Genomic DNA, 16,856 nt, shown 5'->3' with positions numbered 1-16,856 from the left:
CCCTACCCAAACTAAAAATGCAACTGAATGTAAAAATTAGCGATTCTGAAAAAGAAAATGGCAAAATTACTTTAGAAAATTCCTGAGTTCAAGTATTTCTGACTTTATATTACCGTTTAAAAACCTCTATGTGCAGTTTAAGATACAGCAAAACTTATTTCTAATTCTTTTGACCTTTAACTTCTCAATAACATTGAAATATTAATGCATGAAAATAAAGTTTATTTTCCTGAATGTATCCCAAGTTATAATTTACTTTCGCATCCCTTCTAAATGAGCTACAAACAAACGGCACATGTTCTGGTGAACGCACCTCTGTGAAAATGTGCTTCATTTGTGCCTGCTTGTTTCTATAACGCTTGATTTTTTGGTGAATGCGTGGGTCCTTCTCCAACTCTTCCAAGGTCGCCCATTTACAGTGCAGATAGGAGCTGGCAAAGACAGAACACTTACATATTTGACAAGATGTGATAAACAACATTGAACTGGTTTCAAGTCTTAAAAGGCCAATCATGTATTTTATGCATAAAGCAAATTTGATTTACAATACAATTTTGTTTTGGTATACATTGTTACTTCTAAACTTAGGTCTTATCATTTCAAACCTATTTGACTTTCTTTCTTCCGCAGAACACAAAAGAAAATATTTTGAAGAAAGTTGTTAACCGAACAGTGGCGGTTAGCAACATTCTTCAAATTATCTTCTTTTGTGTTCTGTGGAAAATAGTAAGTCATTAAGGTTGGAAATGAATTTTCATTTTTAGGTGAACTTTCACTTTAATAATAGATAATTTAATGCATAACCATAATAAAGAGAGGAATCATATTTAAGTACATTATTTGCTGTCACAGTTGGAAAACGGAGGGGTTCGAGAGGACCAAACTAGCACTGGCAGACTTACAAATTTCTGTACTTCACATAAAATTTTTCCAAGCTTTCGGGTGCTTCATCTGGAGACATCTGAAAAAAAAAAAGAGAGAACAAACAATCTCCATGTCCAAAGGACAAACATACCACTTGTAAAAAAAGTCTAACTCCCATTGCAAGATAATAAAGAGTGAGCTGTCTACCTCTTTGTTGACTGTTCGTACTGCGAGTATCTTTTCAATGATGTTGGCTTCATCTTCAGGGGGTTCCTGGAAAAGAAAGCATGCGGGAGTCATTCCTGTGTGTGTGTGTGTGCGTGTGTGTTTGCTCAACACAGATGTAGGGCAGGTGTGATGTGTGGCATAATGGCAGATGTTGCCACGGTTACCTCAGCCTGCCAGGCAAGGGTAGAAGACAGGGCAGGAATTCGGCCCGTGCCCAAAACAGCGATGGTCTCCCCATCATCATCCACGACCTTGAAATCAAGATCTTCATTATACTTCCGACGCTTCACCTGACGCCCTGAACGCCTCTTCTGCAGTAAGCGAGAGCGAACACAAGCAAACAAAGAATCTTAACATCAGAATGAATATAGCTTGAGGTTGGTAATAGTTATTCCATCAGGTAGAGAAAACACATTTCAGACAATCTTGTGGATTTAACAGAACTTCACAGTCACTCACAGTGTCCATAGGGTCAATGCTTTCCTCGCCTCCAGTGGCCAGCGTGCTGAGGGAGGCTGTGTCGTCGCTCTCCACCACCTCCAGCAGAGCATCACTTTTCCTCTTGCCCTTCTTCTTCTTCTCTGGTGGCATGACACCCTGCTCTCTGCAAAACAAAGAACGACACGCTCTCGAAATCCATCTTAACCACACATTTTCACGGAGCTCGACAAATCTCAGATCAAACCACCCATGGGCTTGTTTGACAGACACATACCAGGACGTAATGTGCTGTGCGGTTGTAAGTGGACAAATTGAACAAGCAGCTGAATTTTGCTGGAGCATTACTTGAATGCAATTGTGTCATTTTAGTCCTTGACTTTGAAGTGTTAAATAGTGGATAAGAAACACAAAGAGTATAATAGCGGAAAAAATGATGAGTATGTCTCCCAACATTGCTAGATATGAAAACATGTACCTGTCAGGCTTCTAAGCTAGCTTTAAGTATTCGTTCACCCAAATTGTAAATACTGACATCATTTACTCACCCTTTCATTTCAAACTTGAATGACTTTCTATCTTCTGCAGAGCACAAAAGAAGATATTTTGAAGAAAGTTGGTAACCGAACATTCACCTCTATTGTGTGAACACAAAAACATTGCAAGTGAATGGGTGCCGGTTAACAACATTCTTCAAAATATCTTCCTCTTTCTTTTGCGGAAGAAATAAAGTCATGCAGGTTTGAAATGACAAGAGGTTGAGTAAATGACAGAATTTTCATTTTGGGGTGAACTATCACTTTAAGCCTGCCCTGGTCGAACAGTGTCATCAGGTTAACCAGCTAGACCACCAAACAAGCACAAACCAGCTTGAATTCACATAGGCCTAAGATGTTTTCTCAGAAGGCTAATGGAGTTAATGATGCCTGCAGGTCATTCTAAGAGCCATAACGGCACTGCAGTGTGGTTGCTAGTTTGGTTACTAAGTGGTTGCTTAGAAGCTCGGGCCCTCTTCAATGTAAATCCAGTTCTTTGTAAATCCAGTCTGTCGCATTCAAGTCCAACTGTATGCCATAGCAAGCACAACTAAATATTTTACATTTATTAAATGTAAAATATTAAATGTACATTTATGTTTTACTTCTGAAAAAAATATTACAGCCAAAGAAAAATCTCACAGATTTTACACACTGACCAAAGGTTGTGGTTCAAAAATGGTAAAAAGAACAAAAGTTATTAAAAAGCTTTACAGGACTCAAACAAATCCTATTACTGATTTTATTTTTTCTAAAATGTTAAACCTTTTAAAAATCTTAATTAGTCTTCCACAAAGAAAGTCATTCGGAATGAAATGTAGGTGTGAAATTGTGGAGTTTTTTCTCGAGTCAACTACATATGTATTTCATAAGTTTGTGTTATGTTAAACTTGCGTTACATCAGTGTACAGAGCCATAAACTAAATTGAACATTTGATTTGACAGTGCTTTTCTATGCCTTAGTCTGAGATCGGAAATTCAACATCAACTCACTTTGGCTTCCTCCCTCTTTTTGAGGGTGGATGTGTTGCAGCGTTCTTAGCCTGCGGTTTCACTTTCGCATCTTGCCCTTTCTTGCCCTTTCTGACCTCCTTTTGAACTTTCACCTCCCTCTTCTTGTGATTCTTTTGCTCCTTTGCCGCCTTCGACTTTCTTGGAAGAAGCTCCTTCCCTTCTTTTTGCTCCTTTCTCTTTGGTTTAACGTCGCCATGTCCATCTTGCGGCCACTCCAGCACTTTCTTTTCTTTTTTCCTACGTTTCTTCTTCACTCTGGACCCGCCCCCTCCATCGTCCTCCTCGCTGTTGATTGGCGAGGGCGTCGGGCGGAGACTCTGGTCGGTGTCCACGGGCCCCACCTGCCTTAACCCAGAGTGCTTTGGCTGAGCCATGCAGTGATTGGGGGGCCCGCCGATGATTCGTAACTGTTCTTTGCCAAAGTGGCCGATGGGAAATGTAGTTTGTGCGTTTTGGTCAGAGGCGTGCGAGGCGGCAGCGGATGGAGTGTGCTTTAATACGTGGGCTGCAGACATCTGGAACAACAACAGAGTTTGTTTAGAAGTCAACAAAATATAAAAGGAATAGTCCAAGCAGTACGGATTATTAAGACTTCAGTGCTACTCAAAGTTGCACAAGCATTTAAATACCAGGTTATGCTTATGATGACATATGAAATAAGCAGAAATCATTGCAGCCTGTACAGAGAGCTTTGTGTTCGTAGTTCACATTAGCCTTGCGCATCTCGTTCCGCACAGCATGTTTATTTTTAACCGAGACAAGTGTTGCAGCACACATGTGGAACAGCGCGCACACACGCGCACCCCAACAGCGCATGCGACTGCAGGCAGGTATGGGGATCATGTCAATGAATCATGCGCTTTCCAAAGCAAGCGGGGCTGGAATCAGGGCCGTTGTCATGGCAACAGGCTCGGGACCAAGCTGCGGGAAGCGGCGACGTAAACACGCAGTCTCAGTGGTAACCCTTTCCTCTCTGGAGTCGGAAAAGCATCGATCTCATTGTTCGATTACCGCAATATCTACGAGCGTAAAAACATTTAATATTTAACTTCACAGCATAGAGAAAGGACGCAAAACATTTTAGCCGCTGTAACTTCCATTTCACTTTTCTTTTTCAATTCTTTGTTCCTGAATCATCATGTGTTGACAAAACAAACGCGCAGAAACGAAAACAACCATACGCTCTCCGTTACATAGTCAAGGCAAGCGCATACAGCTGCAGACCATTCCCGTGATGTGCTGCAGTATGCATGCGTGCCAGGCAAGTCTGCCAACCGCAAACACACACACACGCTGCAATCAAATTCCCTATGAATCAATACCAACTCCCAACTCCCAAACGCGACAGCTGCAGTTCAGTCAATCCGAGTTTGATCTCTACAGAACAAACCTGGCCGCACCTTTTCCAAAAGTCCCTTTTAAAAACACACACACCTTCCCGTGTGCTAACATGTATCGAATAAATGCATTTATGGAACATGATGTGTACAATGAGCCAAGGCAACAATAACCAAAATTATTATAAAAACAAATGAAGAAATGCATCCTTATAGGCATGAAAGTACGACTGTAGATTATTTTGCTAATGAACAATGAATCTTATTGTTTGATATTGTATCAGTGTGATCTGAACCAACAAGCTTTGATCTGATTGGCTGGCTCAATTCTCAAATTGTAATAGCCTTGTATCTTGTAAAGGAAATTCTAGTGACTAGAATTCAAATGTGGAATCAAACTATTAAAAGATATTCAAAGTTTTGCTTAAGATTTCTATCAAAGCTATATATTCTCGAATTCTTCAAAATTAAACTATTTCAGTCAATTGCGTCAAAACTTTTGCCTGGTAATGTGTAACTGTGAGAATGACAAAGAAACAACAGCATCTCTCAACAAACTTAAATACAGAGCTCCCAGTTCACATTTAAAAGCTTAAACATCATATAAGCAAATCATAGTGGGCAAAGTAAAATAATAGGTTCAAGTCGGTTAAAATTCCTGCTGGTTCCTCATTCTCAAGCTGCCTGGGGCCTTTAGGAACTACACTTTAATTCACTTGTCTGGCAGAAAGGGAATAGAGCAATCTCTTACATACCAGCCCGATTTAGAGTTTCACACCACCGAATTTCAAATCAAAATGCAGGTCATTTGCATGTGAGTGCTATGAAACAGCTGGAGGACTGGAGGTGTCTGGCTGAATGTGAACGTGTTTTTAGATATCTTGTTTCTTTAGCTTTACGGTGCCGAGACAACTGTACATATGCCATTGGAGACTGACGTCCCTGAAGAGTAAACATTGTAGGCCTCTTAAAACATTTCACTGTTTGCGTAAAGAAGCAGTTCCCCTTCAAATTTAAAATTCTGTCATTATTTACATGCCCTCTTGTCATTTCAATACTGTTTGACTTTCTTTCTTCTGCAGAACACGAAATAAGATATTTTAAGAATGTTGGTATCCGTTTATACTCGGAATTGTCCACACTTTTTTTGTTACCTCGTTTTCTTTTGATATATTTTCTGCCTTTTTGATAAGTGACCAAAAAAGGTGATTTTGCATTGTAACCAATGCAAGTGAACCGGGGGCTGTTAACAACATTCTTCAAAAATGTTGTATATCTTCTTGCATACGTAAGAAAGTCATACAGGTTTAAAATGAGGAGAGGTAATTGTCAAATAAATGATGAAGGTGAAGGTTTTGAAGGTGAACTACTCCATTAAGCAATTTGACATCCTGGCTAAACCAATGGTGCGAATTTGGGGTGGGGCTAAAAGTAATAAAATATAAAAGTTTGTGATTTCTGCCAAACTCAAGTCATCAAATGCAAACAATAATGTCTGGAATCGGATCTGTTGAGGACGAATTGTTGAACTCTAATGAGAGGAATCAATCAGCATGTTTTTGTTGACATTTCTTAAAGAAACAAACATGTGAATCCTATGGGCTGCTACACCAGAACACAACTTTGTCCCATTCACAAGAGATATAAAATCCTTCTGCAGACCAAAAATAGGGCTGGGACGTTATGTATCGCGATTCACACTAATTATACCCATCTAGGGCGATCGCAAAGGCTTCGATTCTGTTTTTTATGCACACCTCTTCCGTGAACTATGGCTCTTTGCACAATCTAAAATCACAACGAGATCGAGTCATTTTTAACGTGCATTGAAAAAGCTGTCAAATATCATCATTATAAATATACTATATTATCATGAAAATATCTAAAAAGTTTTGAAAAACATATGTAGAATACGAACATTGGCATTTCCTGGAACTAAGTGAGTATATCGTTCTTCTTCTGTGTCCTACATTCCGAGTTTCTGCGCGTGGACGTAAGAATTGCACAATATACGGTCTCAGCCCTACCAAAAACCTTTCAGATCTGTCCAGAAATCTGACAACTCTTTCCTCAGGTGCTCTTACACATAAAGGTAAAACACGGAGAGACTTACTACAACCCACAAAATCTCCCACTCGCCGATACAATGATAGTAATTTCAGTATCAAAAAAATGACAGAAAGAAGTAATGTTGACAACCTAACAGCTGAATGATCACAACGTATGGCTGGGATTTCAGAACTTTGCAACTCATAAATGTCACAACTGATTTTTTTGTACTAACTACTCAAGTCTCATAAGTGTGAAAACAGGAAGGCACACTGGAATAAGTCGTGCCCACAATGCACCGGGATGAGAGGCAATGCATCAAAACATAAACATCCAATTTAAAGATACATAAATACGTAAATAGATAAACAGATCAGTGTTCAAAAGGATTGTCTTATCTTACGTTGAATCACAACGGTAAGCTTATAATAATGATTTATAATTTGCGCTGTCCGGTCGTCCCATGCAGGAAATTTGAATTTTGGGAAATTTGATTCTATATAAGTGAAGCTTTAAACGTTTCACGTTGTATCGGGTCATCTGTTACTGATGCTGATGTACAGATGCGCTGGCGCTGCTCTGATGCGGTGAGCCAAAGCACAACCAACATAAAGAAAATAACTTGATGTTACTTCTTACTTATGCATATAACTGCAATGTTATGTTTCAAACGGAGATGGCAACAAAGAGGCCAAACTTTCGGACAGCCGCTTTAATGTGGGCTATTGATGTGTGTCTGAATATTGAAACCTCTGTCCTAAATGAAATCTACGCAGCCAACATTTATCAAGTAACTTCAAACAAGAATTATGAAAAAATCATGAAAGTAGTAAAAAAAATTCTTCCTTTAAATTCCCCTTTAGTGCTAAACAAAGCAAACTGTTTTATTGATGAGAGATCCAATAAACACAACACAAAACAGTACTTCACAAATGCAGTACTTCTCTAAAATAAGTTATCCTTCGTATCTTTACAATGACTATTGTTGGAATTCCATTGAATAAAACTTGGAAATGTCATTGATTGCTGAACAAATATAACAGAGCAAAACTAGAACCCAAGTTAAACATTCTTTCTGCAGATTTTCTTATCAGAGGTGAATTCCAGTCAAAGTCCCCAAAGGAAAATATATACGTTTTCAAAACTAAAAAATAATATTTTATTAAAACTATTATATGGTCTAGTGTTTTTAAAATTAGTGTAACACTCAAAACACTGCTTTTCAGTTTAGGGTTATGATGTTACGGTCTAAAAATATCAGCAGGAACATCTACCAACCAACTGTAGTGACCTGATGCCCTCCAGCAATAAAATGACACCAACCTCAGACCTGCAGCACATGCAGGTGTTGACACATATGTGCAAAACCCATTTGTAGTGTAATTGCCAAATGATGCATATAAGCGGCTTCGCAATGGATCAAAAAGAGAGACATATATGCATGTACATGACGTCAAGGAAGATTATTGATCTGTTTGACATTAACATATAAGTGATGTAGATAATGGGTCACAAAATCAAACCCGCCTCTCAATCTAATCGACAGGTCACAGTTGTGTGTTAAAACAAGGTATTGGCTAACCAGCTCTGATGAAATCACTTGAAACAGATATTAATATCAAGTGTAAAACGAGCAAATGTACGAGCAGAGCTATATGCCACAGCTTGTAACATTACACACACAGATGGTGGGTATTAATTGGACATGCAGCAGTAATAGCAAGTGAATATTAATGCGACTATTGCCAGAATTACATTTTTAAATTCAATTTCAAGATGTCCAGAATTTATTATGTGCACATGACAACATAAATTAAATTCAAAGGTTTAGCCTTTACATAAACATAAGTTCATACAGGAGCCAGAGATGCACAGACAGAGAGCACCTAACTTGAACATCATCATATCAGAGAACACATCAGTTGGTCATGTGCATATAAAGATATTAAAAATGCATTCAGTGGTCAATTACATTTTTTAATTCAATGTTATTAATATAGAGCTTTTCACAGTGTGCATTGTTCCAAAGCTCCTTTACAGGAGAAAATAACAAAAACACAAAAAGTAAAACACAGCACTGTGCATGGTGTTAATAGAACAAGCAAGATCATTCTAGTAAATAATATCTAATAAATGCAGTCTGCCAGTGGATTATTTACCATGTTATGCATTAAGTGAAAGCTTGCTGAAAAGATGTGTCTTTAATCTAGATTTAAATTTGGAGAGTGTGTCTGACCCTCGAATAGCATAGGGAAGGCTATTCCAGAGTTTAGGTGATACACATGATAATGCTCTACCCCCTTTGGTTGAATTAGTTATTCTAGGTGTTATCAAAAGTACGGAGTTTTGAGATCTTGGAGAGGGTGATGGGTTGAAGGGTGATAGAAGGTTATATAAAGGGAGGGGCTGAACTGTTAAGGGCTTTATAAGAAATTAAAAGAACTTTAAAGTCAATACGATACTTAATGGGTTCCCATTGAAGGGATGATAACATTGGGGTTATGTGATCCTATTTTCTGGACCTGGTTAGAACTAACTGTAGTTTGTTAAATGATTGTGCAGGACAACCACTAAGTGGCCATTACAGTATTCAAGTCTTGAGGTCACAAATCCATGAATTAACAGCGTCAGCAACATATAGAATATTTTGTAATTTGGCAACATTTCGAAGTCGGAAGACGGCTGTTTTTGTGTCATTTGAATTGTGATTTCCAAATGACAGGTTGCAGTCTAATATAAAGCCTTGATCTTTAACTGTACTTGTTGGAGTAACAATGCAGCCTTCTATTTGCCGGTTATAATCCAAAATATTCTGTTTGCGTTTCTTTGGTCCGATAAGTAATATTTCTGTTTAATTAGAATTTAAAAGAAGGGAATTACTAGTCTTTCAATGTTTTATATCTTCGATGCGCTCTGCTAATTTGGATAGCTGGAAGGAATCATCTGGAGTTGATGAGATATATAGCCGAGTATCATATGCGTAACAATCGAAGCTTATTCTTTGTTTTCTAGTAAAGTTGCCATGGGGCAGCATGTATATGGAGAATAGCAAGGGGCCTAAAACCTATCTCTGAGGTAATCCATAATTTACTTGCGTTAGATTTGATGATTTCCCATTTAAATGGACAAATTGATATCCGTCTGATAAATAAGATCTGTAGTGCCTGTCCCTGAATACTAGTAACTAGTGACTAGTGACTGTGACAAAGTCATGGTCTATGCATAGTATTATAGTCTACAGCACAGGAAACTCTGACTGGATATAAAAATCACCAAAACACACAAACCTTGAATGGATTATAGCTTTGACTGACTCAGTCAATTTTCCTCAGAATTTTCACTTCAATGTAACAAGTCTTGAATCATTTAATACCACTTATAATCCTTACAAAACACATTCAATTTAAAATTCAATTTAAGAATAGAAGTCTTGACCTTCTCTTGCATTATCTTGAAAAAGGTGAACAGAAGGGCATTAGGGCATTCTTTACTCTGCATTGAATGTCGAAATGGACTAAATATGACAATAGTTTGCTTTAGATTTTAGCATGCAATTTACACATTCAAACTCTGATGTAAAAGTTTTGTTTCAAAGGGATATTGTGCGTGTGAACTCAATGTTTTTTCACTAACAGCATGAATCTTGCCGAGAAGTTAGATAAAGGCTGATAAAAGCAACCAATATATATAAATTAGACCAAAATGCTAAATTGTAGCTATTTTAATAAAGTAAAGATATAGTGCAAGAATTAATCTTTATTCTATTTTTGCAATGAAGATGGATGTGTGAGTGATATGGAGGTGTGACAAACAGAGAGAGAAAGAGCGCGGTAGGCAGTTACATAGAGAGAGGGGAACTCTCGCACAACATCTGACAGAAGCACATGTGATGTACCAACCTGCTTGTCCTTTTTTTGTATTTTCATTTTTTCTTGAACTTTGTGTCTGCGTCTGCAAAAGAGATACAAAGGATCATGCATAAGGCAAATAACACAACAATGCATTTAACAACTGATATAAGTTAGAGAAATTATTGTATATGTTTTAAGCCTAATTGTTTGAAATGCAGTGCATATAAAGATTTCTGAACCAAACACACGGTACAATACTCAGCGTGATATCCATTAAATAACTATCATTTGAGGTCTGTAACAAATACCTAGGTGAAAAATTGGTAAAAACCGTAGGAAAGTTAAGCCAAGATCTCATTTTGAAGGAAGTGCATATCATAAGCATTATTTTCACTTATGAGCTTGCACCCTGCAGACATTTTCAATATTTAATATCAGTGACCCACGCATCAGTAAACAACATGGAGGTAAATAAAAAAGACTTAAACCTAAACTTGACACTGAACATCTATGCGCAGTAATAGGTCAAGGTCATCTAAAACTCATCACTCTGACCATAAACAGGCTATTTTAGTATCCTATATTTGGTTTACCTAAAAATCACTGACCAACCCAGAGTGGGTTCCAACAAAGTTGAGACAGGGGTCAATTCACTTATTAGGAAACCATAATGTTGCCATAGAACTGTCACAGAATTGCACTTCTATTTTATACCTCAAGCATGACTTGCATGAAGAAGAGTCTTAGTCATCTTCCACATCTCTTTCTGTTTATGCATGTTAAGGGCAGTTTACTTAAAATCACATCAAAAAATTTAGATAAACCCACAATGGGCCCCAAAATACCAAATAGCCTATTCTCTGATTTCACTCTACCTACAACTCTATTTAGATTCTATTTAAAGAAAATCTATACAAATGTCTCAGAACTGAATAAACATAAGACACCTACTTGATAAAAAGCAATGGTTTGCATAATTAAAGATGTATACAACATAAACTTTATTTATTCCCACTATACCGCCTTCTTAAATGGTTATCAATCTGGTTTAAATAAAAAATAAGGCAATATTAATATAAACTCACAAAAATGCCCAAGATACCAACCAACCCATTCTCCGAGTTGAGAAAGTCTACCTTTGAAACTATTTTACTACGATTGTTTATTTTAACTGCATTAAAAAGAAATCCATAAAGTTGTCACAAATCTGCATTATTATTAGATCACATAATAAAAATGACTTGTACAGTATAACTAAAGGTATTGTTAAAAATAAAGGTTTTATTAAAACACATATTGAGAAACACATAGAGGTGCACCAACAGTGGGCCCAAAGATACCACCTACCCCATTCTCTGAGACGAGACAGGTGTCAGTCTACCTATGCAACTATTTGAACTGCGTAAAAAAGAAAAACATAAAGTTGTCACAAAACTGAACAGGTATTACACATCTAAATGCACAATAATAATAAACGATTCACAAAGGGGCTACACCACAAACCAAGGGTTGAAGTAAACCCCTGAGTTACAAGAGAAGTTACATTGTTCCCGGTACTTGAAGCCGGTCACGGGATGCTTTATACCTCACGAGATGCCAAACTCGCCTCTGCCCTAATAAAAACACTATAATAAACACCCCGACATCGTGTCCCATATATATTAGCCTATGTAGGGCGCTAGCCAACGTGCTAACTGTAATGTCACGGCAACGGCGCTCTATATTTCAGCCGTTACACACGTGAAGAGCCGCTCAAACTCCGCGGAGTCAAACGCGACCTCACCTACCTGGACACACCGGCTCCGGACATCAGCTAGCGCGAAAATCTACGCGTTCACGTCTTCGCGTTTATTTCCAAGGACACTAAACGCCATGACAGTTTAGAAAAATGCATAAAAAATTAGAGGGGGTGGGAGTCGGGGAAAAACTCAGCGCGATTTCTTTAATCCTAACGCGCGAGAGCGGTTCATTCATGAAGGGATGCGAGACTTTGACGCGTCCGCGCGACGCCCGCTCCCTGCGGCTCTGCGCGAGACGCGTTGCAAATAAAAAGTTTAAATATGTGCTTACCTAAAATGGCTACTGCGGCAGCCAAAATACAAACAGCTATTATTTGGTGAAGTTTAGCGCTGGCCGCCCGCGACGACAGCCTAACTGACGTTTAGGCCCGGATTCTGCCGGTCGCCATTGGCCTCGTCTGAGCGCAGCCGGACCGCCGGACGTTCCTATTGGTCGGCGAGCTGTCAATGAAACGACGTTGCGCCAAGCTTGTGTGAGAGACGCGGATCTCCTGCGACCATTGTGCACTTTTAGCCCCTCGTGTGGATGTGTCTTTTTGAGTATATCGGGAGCTTTTTCTGTTATAATTCTACCGAAAGCATGCGACGCGCATCTGAGGACCGCGTGGAGACGATTCACGTGCGTTTTGGGGGTCGCGTGCGGATTGCTATGCTATGCTGTGGGTTTATATTTCTCCCTTGCATCCACCAATCGTGGTGCTGTATTCTCCATCATTACGGCGCATGAGAGAGGAGAAAAAAATGCAACATTCCACGTCTTTGCTCATGTTTCATATCCCGGATGTGAGAATAACAGGGCTTGTAATAAAGCATGTGGGTGAAACTGCATGTGTCCTTGTGATGCGTTGGGTTTTTTCCATCTCATTGATGTATTTGACGCTATGGGGAAATACATGTACGTCAAATTTACACCATGGAACGTGTCCGAATACTATAGTATTATGATATGTGTCCAAAATACCATGGTAGTAGTACTATGGTACCTTTTGTTGCCTTAATGGTCCTTTTGATCTTTGAACATGTACCGTGGTATTCTTTGAATTATCGTGACGTTACCTTGAGTTTAATATTGTAAGCTTTTGTTTCTATACTTAAGGTCTCAGAATGGTCCCATGACTACCACCTGTGTAGCTGTTGGTGCATTTAACTGACGCTCAGTGTGGATAACAGATGATGTTGGAGTGTAGATGTACTAATCAACCTATACTTACTATATGCACTTTACATATTAGTCTATTCAACACTATTGTATGATTGTTTTCAGAAAAATAACTATTTTCCCACATAAGGAGGATGGATGAGAGTAAATCCTTTAGCTACAGTTGTTTTTCTTTCATTAGAATCACTCACTGATGAAAATACTCAAAATACTGATTATCAGATTGCAGCTACAGTATCTCACAGTCCAACATGTTATACTATTTATCATTAACCAGATATCAATATGGAACATTTGTTGTTTTGAAAGTTTGCAGTTTGCAAAATTCTCCAGATGTGAAAATATGAAATTTGTACTTTTCACTATAGGCTTTTGACTGCCGTTTTGACGTAAAAACATGTCCTTGCTGCACGGGGCTGAATTATTTTCAGAGACCAGAGCCAAACTTTTTAGACTTCTGCAATTATTTAGGAAAGAACACCTGAAGAAGACACCTTCAGCTCTAAGCATGTGTTCATTTATCACATTCTCTCATTTACAATTGGTTGCTTTCAAGAAGATTCTCACCGCAGTACATGCATTTATTAGTAGGCCTACATACATTTATAATGTTGTGACTATTGCAAAGACAGTAGCAAAAAAATAAGCTTTGTTTTGTAGAAAAATATTGTTCTGTGTTTGTTTTCGCAATTTTTGCCTAAAGGTTTATTTGTGTTTTTGAGTTTGAGAAAAGTGATCATATTCACTTTTAAGCAATACAACTGTGATATTTGTACATGTATTTAGGAAAGTTAAAGGGGTCATATGACATGGCTAAAACAAATTTAGATATAATGCATTGTGTATAGACGATTTAAGGTTAAAAAGCACTGTATTATTCACATTCCTTGCATGTTTTTATCTCCTCTTTGCTCCGCCTCTCTGAAACGAGCAAATTTTTTACAAAGCACATCGCTCTGAAAAGCGAGGTGTGTTATGATTGGCCAGTTAACCAGTGCGTAGCGATTGGTTGAATACTGCAAGCGTGTGACGGAAATGTAATGCCTCTTATCATATTTGGAACATCGGGTTCCAAAGCAATTGTACTGACAGATATGCTCACCTTACTTGCGCATACATTTAAGCGGCTTAATCACATCATACCACAAACTGACGAAGATTTGTGGGGGTGTGGTTACACAAGGTGTTTCAGGCAAGTCTGGGTTACTATTCGCTTTTAGGTAGAATGCATCTTTTTTTCTGACACTTTTACTTTTGCAATTTTACGTGTTTAGTACATGCATGGGCAACTTACAACACACAAAAGACACAGAAAATAACCTTTGTGATAACCTTGTGATATTTTTATTAAAGTTTTCATGTGTCCTGCCATGAGTCTTTTCTATTGCTTTTGGATGACCTTAAAGGGGTCATATGGCGCGAAGTGTTTTTATGTCTCTTCCGTGTGTTATAAGTTGCCCATGTATATTAGACACTTTTAACCTTAAATCCTGTATACACAATGCATTACAGCTAAAACAAATGATAATATTCGTTTTAGCCCTGTCATATGACCCCTTTAAGTCACTCCTGAGGTTTGATTTTGTTGAAATTCAACAAACATTGGACTGGATTGGCCACAATACATATAGAAATGCTGATAAAATGAACATTTGGAATGGTCTCTTAATTTAAAATCTCTAAATAACAGTATTTCATATTTTAAAGGTACTGTGCTTAAGCAGTTGATTTTCCAATAATATAGAACAAAAAAACTTTTTTTGAAATATTCACAAGCATAAGTCTCCCCTATTATAAGATGATGTGGGACTTGAAACTAATCTCCACATCTGTTTAGGAGCACCTAACAAAGCTTCAAGCCCTCTCTCATCTATTACACTCTCTCTGCATTTCTCTCATCCCCATTTACTGGCTGTAAGCCCAGAGTGTCTGGCTTCAGTTTATGACGTTAATTTATTCAAGAACATGCAAACCATAAACAATTCTGAAGCACATCATCCATCACAACAAACCCCAAAACTAAATCTTTCTCGTCATCTGTGTCTGTTTTCAAAAACACTCTTTGAACCTTGCACCTATTTAATCATTAATTTAAGGATTATAAATAATGAAATTATGAATATCATTGAATATTGATAATATTGCAGTAAAGTAGGCTTCTGCTGACAGGTTCGTGTTATGCAAAACCAGCAGAGGGCAGAAGTGACATTATTAACAAGCAGGGGAAACTCTGTGACACACTTTGCCTCTAGGTTTATTTTTCAGTAGCCTATACATTATGTATATCTAAAACCTGCTGGACATTTATAATGTTTATAGTGATACTTCAGCCGAAAATGACAGCTCTGTCATTTACTCGCCTTCGAGTTGTTCCAAATGTGTATGCATTTCTTTGTTCTGATGAACACAGAGAAAGATATTTGGAATAATGCTTAAAACCAAACAGATCTCAACCCCCATTGACTACCATAGTAGAAAAAAACTCAAAAGATGAAATTTTGATGAATGTAGGACAGTTCTGGGCCACTTTTGACTTCCATTGTTGTTTCCTTACTATGGTATTCAATGGGTGTTGAGATCTGTTTGGTTATAAACATTATTCCAAATATCTTTCTTTGTGTTCATCAGAACAAAGAAATTTAAACACATTTGGAACAACTCGAAGGGGAGTGAATGACGACAGAATTTTCATTTTGGGTGAAGTATCCCTTTAAGTTGATATTAAAATCTTTGATTTTGCTGGCAGATTTTAGTATCTTGGCAAATCTGAGCACATAATGAAACATTTGTGAGATCACTAAGGGACTTGTGGGTTTTATTTTCGCTCCCAGAAGAAAAATGAGCAGGAGACATTAGCAAAGATCTCAATAAACACTATTGATTTATTCCTTTTGGCCGTGAAAGTACAGCAACTGCGATCTCATTTGTGATCATGCAGATGTATTTACACAGTAAACAAGTGTTATAGTTGTTATGTTACATTTCTCAACTTTAAAAATGCCATGTTGTTGTTACCAAAATAGTCTGATTAATTTATTTATCTTTAATATTATTTAATATGTATGTGAATAAAACCATTTAATTTGGATGTTATCACTGTTTTTAAAGTAGTGCAGTTTATAGATTAAATGTTCTCACAGAAAACACGTCTGTCTCTCCGTCCCACTACAGACTATTGAGGAACCATTACATAGGCTCCATTCAGCCTCATTAGAAATATTCTCCTCACAGCAATAGACTGCATTTAAAACTATGTGGAAATCAGTAAAGTTTAGTTTAGCCCCAGACTATTGGGGGGTTTAGGTGTGAGTGTGTGTGTGTCTCCTCTGTGTATTCATTAGATATTTAATGCACTTGTACAGTTCGCAAGGAGCCCGTTCCAAGTTTTCACAGTTAGGTCACGGTGCCAAGTGCGCAAGCCCAGCCAAAATAGAATGGAAGTATTTTAAATTTACAGCTTTGATGTGTTTCTCGCCCGGCATGACATGGTAGAGAAATGACAAGGGATTGTGGGAAAACTAAAATGAAATGGGAGGAGAGAGAAAGAGAGAGAGTCAATGCAGAAGGGAGATTACTGTGAG

At 37.9% G+C, this 16,856-nt stretch overlaps 1 protein-coding gene across 3 annotated transcripts in view; it reads right to left on the bottom strand.

Moving 5' to 3' along the window:
• Positions 1-12,908, bottom strand: part of chd6 (chromodomain helicase DNA binding protein 6) — a 33,284-nt gene extending 20,376 nt beyond the window's left edge. The window contains exons 1-9 of one of the 3 annotated variants that reach the window (XM_056751475.1): positions 12,105-12,908; positions 11,665-11,715; positions 10,366-10,417; positions 3,060-3,595; positions 1,552-1,696; positions 1,257-1,403; positions 1,072-1,137; positions 903-961; positions 314-431 (exon numbers count right to left, since the gene is read on the bottom strand). In XM_056751475.1, coding sequence (XP_056607453.1) covers positions 314-431; positions 903-961; positions 1,072-1,137; positions 1,257-1,403; positions 1,552-1,696; positions 3,060-3,595; positions 10,366-10,417; positions 11,665-11,715; positions 12,105-12,127 — 1,197 coding nt within the window. In that variant the 5' untranslated portion in view covers positions 12,128-12,908. The remainder of the gene's footprint in view (positions 1-313; positions 432-902; positions 962-1,071; positions 1,138-1,256; positions 1,404-1,551; positions 1,697-3,059; positions 3,596-10,365; positions 10,418-11,664; positions 11,716-12,104) is intronic. The other 2 variants (XM_056751477.1, XM_056751476.1) reach the window with 2 other exon arrangements.
• Positions 12,909-16,856: the final 3,948 nt, after the last annotated feature.

Source organism: Triplophysa dalaica, chromosome 6, assembly GCF_015846415.1.
Source record: "Triplophysa dalaica isolate WHDGS20190420 chromosome 6, ASM1584641v1, whole genome shotgun sequence".
Taxonomy (NCBI): domain Eukaryota; kingdom Metazoa; phylum Chordata; class Actinopteri; order Cypriniformes; family Nemacheilidae; genus Triplophysa; species Triplophysa dalaica.
This window is presented reverse-complemented; position numbering and strand designations above follow the sequence as displayed.